The 20,932-nt window shown below is 35.0% G+C and overlaps 1 protein-coding gene across 3 annotated transcripts; it reads right to left on the minus strand.

The window, feature by feature from the left end:
• Positions 1-1,511: 1,511 nt before the first annotated feature.
• LOC122047461 (5'-nucleotidase domain-containing protein 4-like) lies at positions 1,512-20,523 on the minus strand. Of its 3 annotated transcripts, none has more exons than XM_042608787.1 (17): positions 20,261-20,523; positions 19,825-20,150; positions 16,955-17,032; positions 15,690-15,910; positions 14,267-14,359; positions 13,979-14,062; positions 8,149-8,265; positions 7,951-8,056; positions 7,817-7,879; positions 7,617-7,670; positions 7,290-7,347; positions 4,557-4,633; positions 3,295-3,365; positions 3,120-3,180; positions 2,319-2,378; positions 1,910-1,972; positions 1,512-1,807 (listed from the first exon to the last, which is right to left on the minus strand). In XM_042608787.1, exons 1-17 carry the CDS (start codon positions 20,364-20,366, stop codon positions 1,685-1,687), a joined length of 1,761 nt encoding a protein of 586 aa, XP_042464721.1. In that variant the 5' UTR covers positions 20,367-20,523; the 3' UTR covers positions 1,512-1,684. The 3 variants fall into 3 exon arrangements, with proteins under 3 accessions (XP_042464721.1, XP_042464720.1, XP_042464719.1); XM_042608786.1 differs by having other exon boundaries at positions 19,825-20,143; positions 20,261-20,466; XM_042608785.1 differs by having other exon boundaries at positions 19,825-20,178; positions 20,261-20,466.
• Positions 20,524-20,932: the final 409 nt, after the last annotated feature.

A 20,932-nucleotide genomic window follows, 5' to 3' on the forward strand; every position in this document is an offset into this window, starting at 1 on the left:
GGTTAGGAGGAGTTAGTTAAAATTTTTCCATTGCAATTTATTTTAAAGTTGCAAATTTATGCCTGAACTGTTAGTTTAGTAATTTCTTTAAATTACTATCTGTTTGTTTTACCCTAACCTGAATTTGGGTTGATGCACATCAAAAAGGGGGAGATTGTTGAACCCCGTGGTAGTTTTAATGTGATCAACCAAGTTTAGGTTATGTCCTGCTTTGTGTTTGATCCCTGTGTCTAAGTGTGCAGGAGCTTAGGAGCGCAGGAAGTCAAGCGGAAGACGCAGCTAGCGAGAAGGACGGCACGAGAAGGGAGCCGACGGGCTCGGTACGTCCGAAGGACGAGAGAGCTGCTGAAGAGTACACCCGGTGGGCGTGAAGAACATGCGCGGTGTTCGAGGGACGTAAAGCTGGGACGGAAGACTGCTCAAGGAGAAGGCCGGGAACTAGGTTCGGGTGAACCCTATTCCGGATGGCCGAAATCACCCAAAGAAGCTGAACCAGAGCAAGTCAACTGGAAGTTGACTTGTCAATGGTTTGGTCGACCGAACCTCCTGATTGGTCGACCGAACCTCTTTCAATCAGCAGCCAACCGCCAATGCCACGTCAGAAGCTGACCGTTGGTAAAGTTGATCGGTCAACCGAACCTCCTGATCGGTCGACCGAACCGAAGTTAATCCAGAGACTTAGTCGAGCAAGTTGATCGGGCCAACTCAGCTGGAAGACCGTTGGCCGATCGGTCGACCGAATATAAGGATCGGTCGACCGAACCAAAACTCGATCCTCAGAGACTGCACCTAGACGGAAGACTGGGCAGGTACAGCAGGTTCGGTCGACCGAACCTGGGGATCGGTCGACCGATCCCTCTCGAGTCAAACCTGATCCCGAAGGTTCAGGTTATCTGATAAGCTCTAGAACCCCTATATAAAGGGGGTCTCGAGTAGCTATTCAAAACAACGAAAATGAACGAAATAGCAACTCTTGTACTCTCATTCTTTTAGCAACTACTGTATTATCAAAGTGTAAAAGGCTTCTCCGCCTTCAGAGAAGGAGACTCTTTTAGTGTGCCTTTCCACCGCCTTGGATTAACAACCGTCTCGGTTGTAACTAAGTCAAATAGCTGAGTTTCATTTCTTTTCTGTTATTTTATTTTGTTATTAAGTGTTGCTTTATTTTAAGAGTTGAAAAACTTTAAGGAGGGTAACTTAGTTTCAGACAATTCACCCCCCTCTTGTCGATCCTCGCTGCACCTACAAATATCTCACTCGACCACTTTCCACTTCCACTAAATCAAACATTGTTGAGACTTTTGTGGGCGGGGTCACCTACATATGTTGAAGCCTAACCACAATAATTGACATTTAATTTTTACAATAATGACAATGAAGTATATAGAGTAAAAGCATTTTTGCAGAGTTTGGGTTTTAAACTTTTCTTCAACATTTCTTTGCATCCTATAAGATACCCTTATAGCATTATGGACAACCGTGGATGCTCTATCAATTCTTTTAGAGAAGTATTACAGGAAATGATGTTGCCTTTTGATTTCATATTTCAAGATATACTTCTTTCCACATTTGGTTAGAAATATTTCAAAGAAAATAAATGCTTCATGGATTCTTGTTGAAGCATTCTCAATTTCAAAAGGCGCCTTTCATCCCCAAGCCAGAGCATTGCAGCGGCACAAATTTATCAGAGTCCAACAATATCAATTTCATGAGGCAAGAAATCTTCACTTGTTCTGTAGTATTTGTCAGGAGAGTATAATGCCAAGTTTGTCACTTGGCTTGTATATAAGCACGCAAACCTCTCTACCTGCAGAAAGATACATTAACATTGGCCTTCTGAGAAATCAAGTACCAGAATGTTTGAAAAAAAAAAAGATGCTCCAGAAGTCACGAGTTTGCAGGAAGATACCTGATGCGAGAAGCGTGAATTTTGGTAACCAGTTTTCATAAGTTGCCCCCATACTTTATGAAACTGCATCATAGAACAGAACACAAACATGACAAAGAAATCAAGGCCCTATTTAAACAGTTGAAAAAAGATTATTTTTTTTTAATATCTTTCTGTTTTCATATCTTTCTGGAAGGTCCATTTGTACTAAGCTATGGGAATACACTCATCCTTCAGGGATCGTTCAATTCCTAAACATTCATGAAAGCTCAAACATGCTGAACACGGTTCGTTTCTGGATTCTATAATAAAGGAATATAAAACACAGAGCATAGCTAATAACATCTAGAAAATTAAATCTAATTGTTTTTGTTCAAGGTAAGCATTTGCAATCTATATCTCTACAGTTTGACAGAAATTGGTTATTTACCTTTTGATGAAATTCCCTCTGGGCATCTTGATGGAGACGGCGAACTTTCTCCCTTTGTATCTAGCAAATAAACAAAAAGAATCAAAGGAGACGAGCCAGCTTATCATGAAAAGCTCATAATTATTACATTATGCAACGTGCACATTTTTTGCCAAGTCAGAGATCATTGAAGGTGGTAACTCTTCATGCAATGTACAAATTATAAAATATTGGACGAATATATCAGATAAGAAAAAGAGGTAGACTGGAGCAAGGCTTCAGAGAAAAATCAGGTAAGTGTTCTTGCAGAAAAAGGATCAGTTGTATTGTCAAGTTAGAAATTAGGAAGAAGAGTCGTGACAGGGATGTCCATAGTCTAGTTTAGATCTATATAAAACAATGGAAATGGTAACACACTTTGATGAAAAGAGATAGGCGACTGAGAAAAATTGAAAAGTGATGAAAAATAGTATATACTGGAATGAATTATAAGGACTACAAAAAAAAAAATCAATAAGAGCTTTCACTAACAGCCTAATCAACTTGTTAAATGGATGCACAAATCATGAATTTCTAAATTTAAAAGAGAGCAATTCTCATAATTCAGATGACAACTTATTCACAATGCTTTGCTTTGACAAGTTTTCTTGTGCATTTTATGCATTTTTTCCCCTTTTATCTAATAATACAACTTGAAACCAAAGACCTTACTAGTTGTGTCCAGCAAAAGCACAGAAAAAGTATTTGAAGTTTGAGAGTAAATGCCTAATTCAATGAATTCTATAATGTATTTCCAGTTATTACTTTGCATTTACTACTCACCTCCAGTTTATCAAGTTCAGTTGACAAACACTGTTTCCGATTGGCATCAAAAATATCAAACCTGAAATGGAAAAATGACCTTGATTGAAGCACACAAATAAACTAGATTCACAGAGTTGTTTAGTTAATCTACAAACAGTCAAGAATAGAGGATAGAATCAAATGAATTTTGTACTTGAGAGACCACTTGAGATGATGAATTTTGTCCTCAATAAGGTCGGTCTCTATCCTCAACTGTCGGAGCATCTGGACATAAAATTACAAATTGATGAACTTGGGTATGCTACTGGGTGGAGAAGAGGTATCAAAAAGCACAGAAGAATTCAAAGCTCCCACTAATGCAAGATTAATAACCTCATCTGGAAGATTTCTCAGTACATCAATGATGAGAAAACCCAACAATATGGTATCTATCAGCTTAAACATCATGAAATTGGTACAAGCATAAACAATAAAGGTATGCATTTTCTCCATTGATTGTAATTCATATGCATAAAATGAAACTTTCATGCCATGAAATACTTGTGCAGTTGTGCTCTTGCTTCAAGCTGAAATAACTCTACTACCGGCATCTAGCTACTTGCTACTTCATTTTACCATAATTTCTAGACCTCATTAGCTTCTGCTTTCTTAGACTTTAACAGGGTTCTATATACAATGAAACAAATTGGACTTCGAAATTTCATTTAAAGACACTAGCAAAAGCAAAAGCAATTTTCTTCCAATTGTTTCTAAAGATTTTGTCTGGAAAATATACTTAAGGTCAGAAAGATCATCGTGTAGGTTTGTTTACTATCATTCTTAAATTTTCAAAAGTTGGATAAGCAATAGGAGGCCAATGCCAGCTAAATCTAACATGACATTTATTGAATGTTAAAAATTTAAAAACCGCTGCTACACCCAACACCAACAAAGCATTGCTATGAGCTTGTGCACAAAGTAGCAGCATCCTAAGAATCAAGCGGTAGCGGCCTTGTGGCTAGGCGAGGCCACCGCAAGGCCATCACAACCTCGAGAGAGCCTGCAGCTAGGTTGCGTGGGATCGTCGGAGTTTTACAAGGAGAAAACTGGTTCTCCATCGATGTTGATGCCAAAGTGTTTCGATGTCGGTCAGCAGGCGAAATGGTAAATTCCACTCGTGCTTGTTGTTATGGCTCGGCAGCTTAATCCCTAGTATAAAGGTGTTAGATGTAGAGTCTAATGTCCTGTAATACTAATAAGTATCACTCTGATATGTTACAAGGTCCATCCCGACGAAGCATAGACTAGGATTCATACCGTCCAAAACTTGATACCTTTGATGTTGTAAAATTAATTAAAAAAATAGCACACAAGAAAATCTGAGATTTTATAAACAATATTAATTTATCTATCTAAAAATGAGTCGTCCATACCAAATGTGTTTTATAAACTATAAGAAACAAATATTTCAAATACCTTACGCATTTCCCTTGACTGACAAAGAAGCTCAACCTCTTTTTCAAGTTCTGGAACAACAAGCATAGTTCTCCAGCCTACATCAGTTAAAAATTCAGTTATTAGTTTGTATTCATTTAGGAACAATATTTTAGAAAAAAAGAGGCCATAAATATTACTGCACTTAAATAATCACATTTATGCTCAATTTATTTGTTTAACAAAACCTAGAAACATTAGGAATGAATTCAAATTTCAAACTTTTCCTGTGTAGATTATTGTCTGAAGGAGCCCTTGAGCTTTCAAAATACGGTTGATTTTAGAAGAGACCTTAGTAGGATGGAGTGAATAAGTTGCTCCTACAATCAGACAGATAAAGCATGCTTATCGGCAGTATCAAGTCATGTTACTCTCAACTATTTGTCAACTAAATGTGTATAGAGCTAGTAATATACAAAAAATATTTTAAAATTATGCTAATAAGAGTTTTCTTAGATTCCATGTACCCTATATAACTTAAACTTTAAATGAGTCAACTAGTATAACTATATAAATCGTTGGTCGTCTTTAAACATGGTCATATGATCTAAATTTCTGCTTTTGATTTTAATTATAGTGTATTGTTTTTTCATGCTTTTGATTAAGAACTTGATAATAGATATTTCTACGCAGTTGTAGTTTTATTTAACAGATTTATTATGGTGTGTTTTAGTGGACATGATTGTTAATATTCAAATATTTCTTTTGATTTTAATCATGGTGTATGGTTTTCTCATGCTTAGCAAGTGTTAAAGACATTGTCATGCAGCCATCATCAGTTCCATGCCATACCAATAACCATGGAGAGTCACCTTAGGCATGACAATTTGGATGTAGTAAGGCAAGGTCAATCAACTTTGTTTGGACTAAAAATAAAAAAGTATTTGTTTCCTGTGGATTTAATTGATTGAGTCATTTTAATTGAAAACTTCAATGATGACCTAAATTTTCTACTCGGAACTTATCATATAAATTTACAGTGTTTTCAAGAAGTTTTTTATTGTGAGCTGGTTTTGACATGAAATTCTACAAATACCTTAAGAGCACAAGTATTAGTGTTGAAATTGAGATTGAAATTTTGTTTTATTATTTGGATCTTTTGTCGTGTCAATATATGGTGCTTAAGAGGGAGCTTGTTGTTAGGTATGCACATACTACAATTCATGATGATGGTGGAGCCACCACTACTCGAGATCATGGAGCCAGTGTCATTCCAAGTTGCAGTTAAGAAACCTCTCAAGATTGTGAAGCAAACACTTATCGAGGCACATGTTAAACTAGAGAAAAAGAGGTTCTATTTATAAATTTTTTCAAAGGTGCCAATTGAGATTGCATAATCTTCTAATCTCTTTTTGACTCTTGTAGTGCTCCAACAGTTATTATGGGAGGACAAACAGTGCATGAATGAATTATCAGCTTCATGAAATTGTCTAGAAAGTTTGGGTCATTCAAGGAAAAGTTCAACTCATCGAAGGTTTGCAAATGTTTTGACAACAAAAAGGATGCTTTCAAAGTGTTTTACTATTTGAAAGATGAGCAGGTTCATTTGCTACTTACTATTTTGATAGAGCTACCATGGAACATCATGAGACACTTAAAGATCTGGACAAATGATTATCACATGGGTAGCATTTCAAGATTCCTTCCATAGTGTGCTCTACCCATAGACCTTTTGATGAAATTTACAACCACAAATTTATGCATATAAACAAGGACCTTGCAATGTAGTAGAACATGTATCTAGTTTTGAGGGATTAAAGGAGTTCATCTTGAGGTTGGTAGTTACAAACTGAGCACGCCTTATCTGAGGCCCAGACTTTGCCATCGAAGATCATCTTTCTGTATTGATTACTACCTACCAGCAAATGGTTGCCTTGGCTATACAGATTAAAGCCAGTAGAACACAGACTACTTGGGAGCGAAAAAAGATTAGACTGAAAGAGAAACTTCAACAAGGTGAAGGGCAGTCAGAGAGCCAGAAATCTCATTCCAAGAAAAGTTTTCTAGTGAATCTTTCCATAATGAATTCTAGAGTGGAATAGATGACAATTCAAGATTATCATGACCTTCATAGTAGGCTTGAATTAACGAATCTCACACTCCAAAGGGTGCACACTGTTGTTTTCTACATATAAATGTCGAACATATCTCAAAGCCCTACTCATTTGGTGAGAGATTATGCTATTTCTGTAATAGGATTGAACATCAGACTAACAAGTGTCTCCTACTCAAGGCACCACAAAGCATGAGGCCATCATAGGCAGGACTAGTACTGTCCTCAATGTTATAGGTTAGAGGAAGCAACTACCAACACCAAAATACATGTCAGTTAAGGTATTTGCTAAGTAGTAGGTGACAGACAAATGGACTCAAGGCGCTAGGTAAAAAGATTTGTTTTCAAAGTTATTGTCATAGTGGTTTCTTGTTTATTTCCCTTGGCCCTACCCCAGTAGGTGATAGAGTAGGCATATAGATGTATAGGTAGTTTATGGTATAAGATAGAATTGATTGAGACTAAAATGACAAAAATCAATTTAGATGTCAAGTTAAAATGGTCTGAGTTTAACAAAGAAGAATGTGTTGGATTTCACGAAGAACAATGTGCTCCTAAATTAAGATAGTCAGTTACAATATTCGAGACATAATAAATGAAGAATATAAGAAGAAAACTAAAGAACATGAAATAAACTATGCAATTGGATAGAAATTACTTACCAAGAACTTTCTTGCTGCGTAAAATATCTCCATAGATATGGTCTCCCACATAAAGAACCTATTAATACCAAAAAATATTGTGGTTGTTGAGGAAAGATCATCAGTGCATATGGTTTAGTAAAATTTCACATTCAACAACATAATAGTAGGGAAGCATATGCCATGCAATTAGCTTATTGAATAACCAAAGCCTCAACCAAATTATATTAAATAAAATGGAGTAATGGAAATACTAAAGTAAGTCTCGAGTAGCTTTTAGTTATAGTTCATCAAGAATTCGTCCATGTAACAAAAAATATTATTTCACATTAGTAATGAATTAGGCACCTGTGAACTTGAAGCTATTGAGAGAAGCTTGTGTAGATGTGCAACATTACCTCCCTGAAAATTGAAGTCAAAATAACAATCTCTAAATCAAATTAAATTACCAAGAAATTAGGATAAATATCATAATATTTTAATAAAGCAGCCAAGATATTGGAAAAACTCATCCACTCTCCTAAATCCTATTTAAGAATGAGATTTACCTGAAAAACCCGACAAGTTCTATTCAAGTGTGTAGGTGGTAGTCGTGGAGAAGTATTCCCTACCTGTACAGGTACAAATTTAAATATAAAAATATATACAAATATGAAAAAGGAGGGAAAGGCATGTTACTAGCCTGAGGAACTAGAATCCCATTATCAGTATTAAGCAGCATTCCAGACTCCGGTTCAACTTCAAAAAGATTTACACGATTTTCTTCGTGAAAGAAGCCTGGCTTTGAGCTAAGTAATTCAACAACCAGTACATTATGCTACAGCTAGATTGCAAAAATCCACATAATCTATCATTAAATTATATCAATATGTATTCCTACCTGCCAGTAATAACCACATCAAAGTTTACAAGCCAGCTGTAGTTTCCATCATGGTCATCATCCAATTTATAATTCCCACAAAGGAAATTCATAACCACATTTGTGTAATCCCACAAGCTGCAATTCAGTAATCATGTAGTTAACGTTCATTAGAACTAGCAAGAACTGATCTTGTTTGTGGCAATTAATGGATTCTCAAAAGACTCCTTATGCAATGAGAAAAACCTCAAATGTCAATGAATGAGATATCCAAATTAAAAGGAATGAATAAAACCATCAGCATTTCAAAGGCCTTGTTATCCAACTTAATAAAAAAATCCATTTATATTCTAGAAAACCAAATGGTGTAGGAGGGTCCATATAGCCGACCCCACTTAGTGGGATAAAAAATTGGTTGTTGTTTTTGTTGTCGTTGTATTCTAGAAAACCAAATAAGAAAAGTCTAACAACTACACTAACTTTTATCATCCCAGATACATTATGCCTCTTATCTCATCCTCTCCTAGTCAGCAATATCAGTGAAATATCTAAACTAATCTTTTAACTACAGTCCTACTCATGTTTTTAAGATGATTGCAAGTCAATTGACACAGGCAAAACTTATCAATTTGTCCGCCAAGTATCTTGCAGAATGTCTAAATGCCACCATCCTCAAATTAAAAAAGTCTAACAACTACACTAACTTTTATAATCCCAGATATGTATCATAATCATTATACCTCTTATCCCAACCTCTGCTAGTTGGCAATATCAATAAAATATCTAAACTAATCTTTTACCTACAGTCCTACTCATGGTTTAAAGATGATTCCAAGTCGATTGACATATGTAAAACTTATCATTTTGCCCACCAAGCATCATGCAAAATGGATTGATGCCACCATCCTCATATTCCGTGTAATTCATCTTGTAGTGTCTGAAACCACTTATTTAATTAAGGGGATTTATTGAGTTAAATTGCAATTTAATTAGAATTCGGATGTATTTAGTTAAAGAGATTTATTGGATTAATTGCAATTTAATTAGAATTCAAAATTATTTAATTGAGGAGATTTATTTGATTTAATTAAGAATTTATTAATTTAAATAGATGGAGTTAGTTATATTTAATTAATTAAGTTAGCTTACATTTATGAAATTTGAATTGATCAATTAAGAAGACGGGTGAATACAAATATATATAAAATTTAATTAAAAACCAAATGTGTATATAAAAATTTATATAACCCATGTATATACATTTTTATATAAATTTATATGACTTAGTAAATATATAAAAATTTATATAACCTATGTGAATAATTTTTTATGTAAATTTATAGGACTTAATATGCATATAAAAATTTATATAACCATGCATATAAATTTTTATTATGAATAAAAATTTATAAAGACTTAGTGTGTATATAAAAATTTATATAACGTAGAAATATAAATTTTTATATAAAAAAATTATACAAGACTTAGCATTATAAAAGTTATAAGACTTAGTATGTAGATAAAAGCATGAATATAAATTTTTATATAAAAAAAATATATGACTTAGTATGATAAAATTTAGATGTTTTCTTAAATTTGTTATGTGATAATTTTAATAGGACTAGGTTCAATGTTTCTTGTAGAAGAAGGAAAAGAGAGACCAAGTCCTAAGCTTCTAACCGCTTTAAAAACCCCTACCTCCAAAAGCTCCATCTCCTTATGTTTTCCGCCGGCTCTAAGAAGCTCCCCTCCCCATTGTTCTCCACCGGTTCTAGAGCTCCAAGGGAAGACAAAGAAGAAAGAGTTCGTAGCTAAAGATTGAAGGCATGTTCCCTGCTTTGTTAATGCTTTAATTAGTTTCTATGTCTTGTGGAATTCGGATCCTGTAGTTCTTGGGTGCTGTATGTAGATTTCGGGTTCTAGGTTTTTGATAAGTTTCGGATTAAGCTTAGGAATGTGTATGTGTCCTCTTACTTCTTATCTTAATAATGTTATAAGTAATATGTGTGAATTTTGGATTCTAGGTTAATGTTTATGTTTCTTTTTAATTCTTATCATAATAACTTTATACATTTATTAATGTCAGTTAGGGTTTTAACATGTTATGAAAGTAATCATGTTTGATAATCGGGTAGGTACATGTTAAATTAGGATTTTTAATGGTTGATTGATTAATCGACTAAATATTGATTAAGTTAGGGAAATCAATTTAATGATTAAATAATGGGATTGATTCATGAATAGATTGAATGATTGGTAGAATATTTGGTGGAATTAATTGAAAGCAAATTAATTATGCCATTGATTGATTAATTATTAGATTATCTTGTTAATGATATTAATTAATTGGGTTAAATAATTTATTAGTTAGTTAATTGATTTACTGACTAATAAGTTTAGAGAATGAATAATTGTTTGATTTAATTGATTAACTATGTTAATTAAAATTTGATTATTGTGATTAAATAATCCATTAATTAATCAATAAAGTAAAGGATTAATAGATTATTAATTTCATTAGTGATTAGCTATTAATTAATTGAATAAATTCATCCGTATATTATACGATAATTAATTCTTTAATAGGTTGAATGATTGGATTAAATCAAAAGATTGATTAATGAGTTAATTGATGGACCAATTAATATATTAATTAATCCATTAATAATTTGACTGATTAACTGATTTAATTGATTTAAGGGGGTGTTTAGTTCTTTCCTAGGAATAGGAATCGGAATGGGAATCATTGTATTGTGGAATGAGAATGGATATGAACATGGATATCACTCTTAAAAGCAATGTTTGGTTAGTTGCATATTTTCTAACGGAATAAATCAAAATTTCCTTTTTTACCCTTCAAGGAAAAATAAGACAAAAAATTATATGTGAGAGAAAGATGAATGTGAGAAAAAAATATGATGAAAGGAGAGAGAAAGTATGATGAGAGAGAAAGTGTGATGAGAAAGAATGAAGAGAGAGAAAGTGTGATGGGAAAGAATGAAAAGAGAAAAAGTGTAATGAGAGAAAATGAGAAAAAAGAGTGTGATAGGAGAGAGCATGATGAGAGAAGATGAAAGAGAAAATATGATGTGAGAGAAAGTATGATGGGAGAGGATGAAGAGAGAAAAAATGTAATGAGAAAAAATGAGGAGAGAGATTGTGATGAGGGAGATTGAGGAGAGAGAAAGTATAATGAGAGAGAAAGTGTGATGAAAAAAAAAGAACAGTGAGTATGATGGGAGAGATTGAGGAGAGAGAAAGTATGATGAGGGAGAAAGTATGATGAGAGAGAAATTGTGTTGAGGAAAAAAAAAGAGGAAATGGGACAAGAAAGATTGAGAAGAGAGAAAGTGTGATGAGAAAAAAAGAGAAAAGAGAGTGTGATGAGAGAGAGTGAAGAGAGAGAAAGTGTGATGAAATCGAAAGAGTGATGAGAAAAAAAGAGAAAAGAGAGTGTGATGAGAGAGATTGAGGAGAGAGAAAGTATGATGAGAAAAAAAGAAGGAAGAGAGTGCGATGGAAGAGATTGAGGAGAGAGAAAGTATGATGAGAGAGAAAGTGTAATGAGAAAAAAGAGGAAAGAGAGTGTAATAGGAGATTAAGGAGAGAGAAAATAAGGTAATGGCTCATTGAAGGGGAGGTACATGGGAATGAGTTATTACCCAATTTCAAGGATTCATTGCCTTATTTGTATTCCTATTCCTATAATCCAAACATTAACAATGACAATCAATGATTCTCATTCCCCACTCCTATTCCCCTAAACCAAACACCCCCTAAGTAGATTGATTAGAGTGTAAATGAATTAGTTGATAGGTAGATTAATTAATTCCCATATTGATTAATTGTTTAATATTCAGTAATTTATAAGTCAAATAGGATTTAATCTATTAACTTTAGTAAATTAATCAAGGATTGGTGGATTAATTAAATGATACTTAATTGATTAAAGGTAATTAAGAATAACTACAAGGTTAGTTGCATGAACGAGTAATTATTGATAAGTTTAATGAATAACGTTTAATTCGATTAATGAGTTGATTAACCTAATTATTGATTAAATTGTTAATTTATTTAATAACAAGTTGATCAACTAAATTGGTTAACCCATGATTTCTACATAGAGATTTAATAGAACATGTTGACTTTGTTTGAGGAAAGGTGGTTAAGAAGTTGATAAGGTATTAATTTGCTATTAGACGTAAATTGAATTGTGTGAAATCAAAAGAAGGATGGTGCAAATTGATTGTAGCGAGCGAGTAAGGAATTCATCTTAAGAAGGGTCCGGAATTCTTACCAAAATGAAGGGAATGGGTAAGGAATTTGGCTTAAGAAGAGTCTGATGAACCTTACCAAAATAAAATAGGTCTGGAAATCCGGCTTAAGAAGGGTCCGGTGAACCTTATCAAAATAAAAGATGTTTGGGAATCCGACTTAAGGGTCCGGTGAACCTTACAAAAACAAAAGATGTTTGGGAAGCCGGCTTAAGAAGGGTCCGGTGAACCTTACCCAAACAAAAGAGTTCTGGGAATCTGGCTTAAGAAGGGTCCGGTGAACATTACCAAAACAAAAGATGTTTAGGAATCCGACTTAAGAAGGGTCGGGTGAATCTTACCAAAAGGTCCAAAACAAAAGAGGTTTGGGAATCCGGCTTAAGAAGGGTCCGATGAACCTTGTCAAAACAAAAGAGGTTTGGGAATCCGACTTAAGAAGGGTCCAATGAACCTTACCAAAGCAGAGGGGTTTGAGAATCCAACTTAAGAAGAATCCAAGAAGGTTACCTAAGAAATCAGTTAACTTCATGTATAAGACAATGGTATGATCCAGGGGCACACATCCGGGGAGCACGCTAAATCATGAAGGCTTATGGTCATGCTTATGTTCATGTGAATGCTTATATCTATGCTTATATACATGATTATGATTATGTTTATGATTATGATTGTGCCTATGTTCGAGTTATGCTCATGATAGGTGTATATATGATCATGTTTATGCTCATCCCTAATATGTATGTCTATGTCATGCAAGTATGTTTATGTCTATGCTATATACAAGCTTATGATAATGTTTATTCTCATGCTTAAGCCTATTTATATGTTTATGCTTATGTTTACGTTCTTCTGCTTATGTCGATGCTTATGCTTATGCCAACAGTCAAGTCCTAAGTTACCTAGCATGTGTTCCTTAGTACACTAGATTATAGGCGCTAACTATTGTATAACACAATTTTAAATATGCTGAGTCTCTCGACTCATAGATTTTAACTTTTTCAAATAATGGGACGAATGAGACTAGTGAGCCAGCTCGAGACAATGGCAGTACAATCCGAAGATCTACCAATTTAGTTTTCGTATTTGTTAGGTATTTTCTTTGAAGAATAAATTCTAAACTGTATGACCAGTACCAAAGGTTGCTAGTAATTTATGTTTTAAGAGCTATCTATGTATCTTAGTTGAATTGAGAACCCATTATGGAAGTATGTGCAAGTGATATGCGCAATTATATATATATATTATGTAGATGTCTCTTTTTGAAGTTAGGAATTTCTTTTGCAATTGTTAGGGTTTAGGGCTCTACATAGGGTTTGGCACAAGGCTCAGCACAACTAGCATAGCATTGACATCTTTTTTTGCTGAGGACTGATACCCCAATAGGAAGAACATTTAAGCATTTGTCCTACTTATACTAACGGTTTGCTAGAGCTAACTTATCTCATCTTATGTTTGTCCTGGCATTTCATGTCAATTGAGCTTATGCTTGAAGTTAAAGACATGTACAAATGATTTGAATCTGAAAACTACCAAGGACAATTATTTACACTCATCTCCACTTTTGCAATTGAGGATACCTGTTTGTGACCAGAAAAGTAGAACGGCCCGAGTCTCGAAGCATTTTGAGCAGAGGAACAATCAGTCTATCTTCATTAATGTACCTAAGAATCCAAAACATTAAGTTTTGATGTCATATATGATGAGGGAATAATCTTAGAGCACAATCTAAGATGCTAAGGATAACCAAAGTCAACACATGATATAGGAAGGTGTGGTGCACTACATCAGTAACATCTCTCAATTTCATAAGTAACGAGTAATGGTAAAACAACAAACTAAAATTGAATTATTAAAATATCAGCTACCTTCCAGGATCCTTTGCGACCATTTGCTTCAAAGTTCCATCTCGATGGCACAAGTCAACTGCAGCCCTTACATCTTTATACATTCGAATGTAGCTGTTTTAGAATGATATATTATGAATGTCAAACCCAAATATCTAGAACTTACCAAAAGGAAAGACGAGAAACTGAAAAAATGAGCATAAATACACTATATTTTTAGTATCCTAAATAATTGTTAAAAGTAAAATTAGATCCCCAGTGAAGACATCTTTCCATAGAAGATAAAAAGTGCATTTCAAATAACAAATATGTAAAATCTACAAGGCCATTCAGAAGCAGTTAATAAACTTAATGGGCATTATTCCATCATATCAAATAAGAAACTAACAAGCCCTGAGGGCTATAGTGCAGTGGAAGGGCGTCCAATTATCACACAGACAACCACTGCTCGATTCTCAACTAAAGTGCATTTGCAAAAAAATTTCCTCCAAATGGGACGCACAACCAAGGGATACTAGGTTTGTGGGCCGCCGATCGCACAACCACGAGTGCTTCTCGACTTACCCTAGTGGCTTGTGGAAAACTTCCGTGGGACCAAGCCGATCGCCCCAAGTTCGACGATACTTGACTTGGTTAATTGAAAAAAAAAATAAGAAACTAACAAATCTCTCTCTAAAAGGAAAATATTCGTGACTCTCCATGATAGTTGAACTCCTATCTATCCATCCTGATACTCCTATATGAACACTCCAAGTCGACATTAGACACCACTTTTGATCACAGTTTTCGAAATTGGCAAATTCCAATTTAGATTTGGCTGAGATACTATTGGAATTGACTAAAGCAGATCCAATTTTCTCCAAGCTATCAAAGATAGAACAATAAAGTAAATAAATAATCAAATAAATATTTAAAATGAAAAGCCAAAAAAGTGGGCATAAGAGAGAACTTGACCTGGAACAAACAAGGATAAGGCAAGGCCTATGGATATCCATCAATTGGTCTGAGAAATAACCAATGTAATTCATTTGAAGCTTAAAACATGAGGAAAAAAGTAAAAGGAATTAAAAAGAATATAAAAGAGAGACCTAAAGAGATGAAGAGACCTAAGTAGTTAATAGGCTTGTTTGACTAAAAGGCTGCTGTCATTCTGAAGCAAAGTCTCCACCATGGAACAAAAACTTCTGTCTCCTTAATGTTGATTTATTTGAAGTATTTATACTATATCATTATTAAGGCTGGTGCTTTCTCCATATTAATAAATATTATGTGACACATCCAAACATGTATAAGTATATAAATTCTCTTATTTTCAATTAAAACAAGTAAGGAGAAGTTCATCTTTTTCCGCTGGGTTTCTAAAGTGCCAATCAAGAAATAAGACGTGGTAGAAGAAACAACTTTGGAAACAAGAAATAACTACTCAAGGATGGCAGGTACTTACTCCATGCCAAAAGGAAATTTTCCATGGTTCTTATCCATGAAGTCAACAAGCTGGGCAAACAGGTATGCTTCAGCTAGGGAGAAAAGAGTGTCAATCAGAGCATAATCAGGCTCATCAAAAGAATCCCGAGTTAACGTATTTCCATATGTTGAAACTTTTTCTTCTTTAGATAACTCTTTGAAGCCATGGTATGCTACTTTTACATACTTGTGTCGGTCCATCTGATAAAAAAAATAATAATAATTATCACACAAATTGTTTATAGAAGATTAGTGGTGCACAACTAAAATGACATTAACAATTTAATATGAAACTGCCATAATGAATTACTATTGCACATGTCCTCTTCAATGAGGACATATAAATAGGAATTGAAGTATGACAAATTAAGTCTTTTGGTATACTTTAAAGTAGGAGGACATAAGATATGGTTCAAATAGTAGTTTGAGACATGATGTTTTGTCAGGCATCACAAGAGTGCTCTGGTTGCATGAGAAGTTTGATATTAGGTGCCATTCCTTGGTGGGTATCTAACTATTTCTGATCCAAGTTTAGCAACAGGCTCGATTTCATATCATAAACCCTAGGCTATTGCAGTAGAAGCCCTGTAAATTGGGCTAACCTTTATATAAAATTAGAGTCCAAAAGTTCAATACAGTTAAGAATGGCACAGGCAATTCATAGAAAAATCATTGTAACAATACATGGAACAGTATAAAAAAATTTGATCTTTTGCAGTTCTCCAGTGAGCTAGGGTGGCAGGCTTCCCTAGAAAAACTACCACATTCCACAGAGTAGCTCACCAATGTTTCCAATCCTTGCAACAATTCTTCAGCAAACAATTTGAAAATCGAGTTCAACTATGTAGTGTGGTTTTCAGTTGCAGAGGTCCAAGAAAGCTAACATATAAACAACTGTATTCCAATAACAGATGCATAATCTATGAGAAATAATCACATATATTAACAAATCTATTCTTGCTACGAATGCAATTCTCCACATGTTTAACACATTCGCAAAGCCATGCTTGCAGAAACAGCAAGTGTGTATATACTATGAACAGCAGAGATGAAAATGCAAAGCTACAAATTGCAAGTTCAAGATGTACACAGAAAAGCTGTGACAAGGAAGCAAGGATACAACTGCATGCTTAAAAACAGCTCAAAGGATATGCACTCAAATATATGCAAAATGTCAAGAGTAGCATCATCAAATCTAAATCAAAAACTTATTTCTTTTGAAGTCGAAAAAATCTAAAGTACTACCTTCAAGATATTGCCCTTCTTCTTGTCAACGACTAGACCCCTAACCATATATTTCCAGTCAAACGTCCAGTCCAACAACTGCATAATTCAGGGAATAAAACATATTGTTTAATCATACTGAAGATCAAATATTCTCTCACATAAGAACTTTGAACTTTTACAGTAAAGTTATTAAAAAATGAACTGAACTTAAATAGGAAAGAAACTACTTTGTTCCTGTTACAAATTGTAGAAGATTTTAAACATTCCTTAACCCAAAGATGACCAAGTTTAAAGCCAAGAAAGCCACTTATATTGACTAGGGAATCTAGTATTTGAATGGAAATAATTGAGTCGTTAATAAAATCGATGTTATGAAAATAATTTCATTGACAAAACACATAAACTGAGATTTATAATAATGAAAAACATTATATTCCATATTGTTAATAATCAATATCATTACATCATAGAAAATAGAAAAGAGCTATTACAATTAGCTATGAAAAGTTGATCTTCTTGCATCTATATCTGCAAAGTCATCGATCAATCTTTCATAATTAAGTTGTTCAAGAAACTCACTCTCAATCGAAATCATAGCTAATGCATTCAATCTTGTTTGGGTCATGATTGATCTCAAACAAGATTTCAACAACTTCAATTTAAAAAAATTTCTTTCTACAAATGCAATTGCAATGAATGAACCACAGCTCATAAGTTTCGAACCAAAATCAAAGAACAAGCTCGGGTTTTTCTCACCTCACAAAACAGGCTTGGAATTTCACTACCTAAAGGCGGAAATCAACTCAAAACCTCATAAAAGACACAGACCTAGGTTGCACAACGGTCAGCAATAGCAAACGAGGTGGCGTGCACTACGGAGACACACGATGAGGGCAACAAGTTGAGCTTGGAGTCGAGGATTTATGTGCAATTTTGGTACCAAAGTGTAGCCCAAGCCAAGCTCTATCCAAAACCGTGATCAATTTTCAATTTTCAGTGACCGACAACTTAAAGCGACGGTGAGGGTTTGAGAGATTTTGGGGAAATTTTTTTGACTTTCGGGAAAAGTAAATGGTTGTGAGGAAAGAGAAACTCCAACTTGTTTTGTTAGCCTTTACTAAAAAAAAAAATTGGGGCCCGCAAAAGGTGGAGCCCTATGCAACAGCCCCACCTAGAACACCCAAGGCCAGCTCTGCAGACAAGCATCATTAAGATCATGTTGCGCAACCCAAGGCCAGAGAGAAGGAACTAGGAAGGACTCTGAATTGGATGAGCTTCAAACTAGAAATGCAATGCACGAAAGGGAAATGGCTTAATAAAAAAGAAATAGCTCTCTAGTGCTTAATATAATTTAATATTTAAAGTACCATATTACTAATCAACTGTAGTTCTAATTCTTAATTTATGTCAGATTGGATGAAATGTGCAAACCTAAATGGATTGACCTATCAGTGAAAACTATATTTCAGCTACAGAGATGGCCTCAAGTTAAAAAGAAGTCCAAAGTTATTTTGTTTTAGGATTATAGCATCTTAAATTCACTTAATATAGACTACAAAATCATGCCACACATGTCTAATTTAGAATCCTTAATGCTCAAATAAAATTTTCACATCTGATTTAGTACTTCACTACAAAATTCATTTCCTTTTGGAGGGTTAACAATAATGAAATTACTGGTAAGGAGAATGTGACTGTTCATATTTCAAAATATATTGATTTTAGGAAACAGGTGAGGTAAATGTTTATCCTGTTTTAGATAGTTTAATCTACTGCAACAATAAACCTATACTGCAATAGGATCTCGAATAAAGTTATTAAATCATCTTAGCAATATACATAACTGGAAGTATAATCTTCTATTACCACATAATGTTTGCCATCCTCTTGATTTAAGGATCGATATATGCAAAGCCTCTCACTCAATCACTTACTGTTTCCCAAGTAACAAAGAATGTAACAAATGAATGCACGGTTATTCATGTCTTTAAATATCACTAGTACTCTCTTGATTATGCAGAATTGAAAAGGTTACCTACTCAAGTAAAAAACCACACTCATTTTGAAAGTAAAGGATCTAACTTCCTTTATTATTTCCTGACTTTCCCCTGAAGCACAAACTTTTCAGGCTTAACTCTTGTACAAGTACCACTCAGTTAAAATTTTAACTTTTCTACTTCTCTTGTGTTACTCTAGAGATCTTTTCTCACTAGAAAGTTGAAATTGAGAACTGGAAATCCAAAAGCATAAAAAGAGGCTGACTTCCAAGTTTGAGAACTTAAGTGTGATGGATAAATAGAATGAGAATGCAAATTTCAATAAACTAATGATTTATCTATCATCTATTTCAAGAAAAATGGTCTGATTGTAAACCAAGAAACTTACCATAAGTTAGTTTGGAAAGGAAACAAAAAATATAGTTGTTAGCATCAGCGTGCAACTCACAACCATACATGAAATAAAAGAGTTAATCTAAGGAATTAGATTGAGAAAAAAATGCCACAAGTAAGAAAACAGACTTTCCAAGCTAGTAAATAAGAAATCTACTACTGCAACCAAAAGGAATGTTTTTTACCCACTGATTTATAAGCTCTTAATTTCAGACCCTCCCTCGAGTCCCTACGTCTTGGATCCCTAACTCATGCCTAGACATGAATATATCATACAAAAGTGGATTGACAGATTTTCATTTTCATTTGTAGAAATAGTACAATTCCCTCTAGAACCAGTAAGATTTTAATTCAGGAACTAGTCGTCATCTTTTTAAAAGAACAAGGCATTGCAGCAAAATTACCCAAATTCCATAATGCAACGGTAGAATTTCACCAATAATCTTGATAAAGCACATAGAATAAAGGAAATAAAAAGCTAGATTTTAGAAGCACAACCTCACTAGGATAGCCCAGATTATGGACCAGCTTCTTGATAGTCCCATCGTAGGCCATCGACTCGAACGTCTCCGGCTTGTACTGCGCCAGCGTGTAGTCCATATCGAAGCCGACCGCAACGATGTTCTTCATATTCAGCGACCGGTTGCAGAAGATCTGCTTCCCGATGGTAATCTTCCGTCCCCACTCCCGCGACGACCAAATCCGGCGGTTCCCAACGCGTCCGTCGCCCGCCCCATCACAAGGCCCCAAATCAAGCGCCGAGGCCTCCCTCTCCTCGACTCCGACCCCGTCCATCGGCTCGTTGGACACCGACCGGCTGTACCCTAATCCGAGTATTAGGAACTACCATGACTAGTCAAATCCAAGCCATTTCTAATCAAACTTCCAAAGGAAAAGAAGAAGAAGAAGAAAAACAAAAGGAGCGATTGCCGACCTATTCCGGGAAGATAGGAAGCAGTAGGGCGAAAAGGAAGTACGGAGGAGGCGGAATAAGAAGAAGAACGAAGAACGGCGGCGAGGGGCCTCTTCGGAATCCGCATCGTCCTCCGGGGGATTAAATAGGCATGAGAAAGTTGGATGAGATAAGGGGAATCGGGTGCGCCACCCCCACCACCACCACCATCACTTCCCCCCTCCTCCACCGACCTCGCCCCCCAATGCAGAAGCAGCAGGCAGGCAGGCAGGCGGCAGCAGCGAGTAGTGTATTACTTGGGAAGTAATAAAATCGATGCTCGTCGGGGAGAAGAGGAGGAGACACCCCCAGTACGATGCTCCGCCGGAACAAAATCGAGGCCCTTTCCAACGCCTGAACGCACACGCGTCGCTCTTTGATTTGCTGGAGCTCACAGGTCAAATGTGTGCCACAGACCGCTTCGTCCTGGTAACGCCAACTGATTAACGGATAGCGCTCGCTCGAGTGTTGCTACCGTGTTTTTATTATATATATATATTTATTTATTTATTTATTAGATGAATACTGGTAAGTGGACACGTGCTGCGTATGGAAAAGGAACTGAAGGATTAAAATTGTTGAAAGTTGGTGTTAATAATCATAGTCTACTATCAAGTCGTAGTCATGTCTTCTTTTAAATTACGTAAAAATTAT

This window comes from Zingiber officinale, chromosome 2B, assembly GCF_018446385.1.
Source record: "Zingiber officinale cultivar Zhangliang chromosome 2B, Zo_v1.1, whole genome shotgun sequence".
Taxonomy (NCBI): Eukaryota; Viridiplantae; Streptophyta; class Magnoliopsida; order Zingiberales; family Zingiberaceae; genus Zingiber; species Zingiber officinale.

Coding starts and splice junctions, on each gene's coding strand:
- LOC122047461 (XM_042608787.1), bottom strand. CDS start 20,366: ATGCGGATTCCGAAGAGGCCCCTCGCCGCCGTTCTTCGTTCTTCTTCT. Junction 2,379..3,119: donor CTGAACTTGATAAACTGGAG/GTGAGTAGTAAA, acceptor TTTATTTGCTAG/ATACAAAGGGAGAAAGTTCG. Junction 1,808..1,909: donor ATTCACGCTTCTCGCATCAG/GTATCTTCCTGC, acceptor ATCTTTCTGCAG/GTAGAGAGGTTTGCGTGCTT.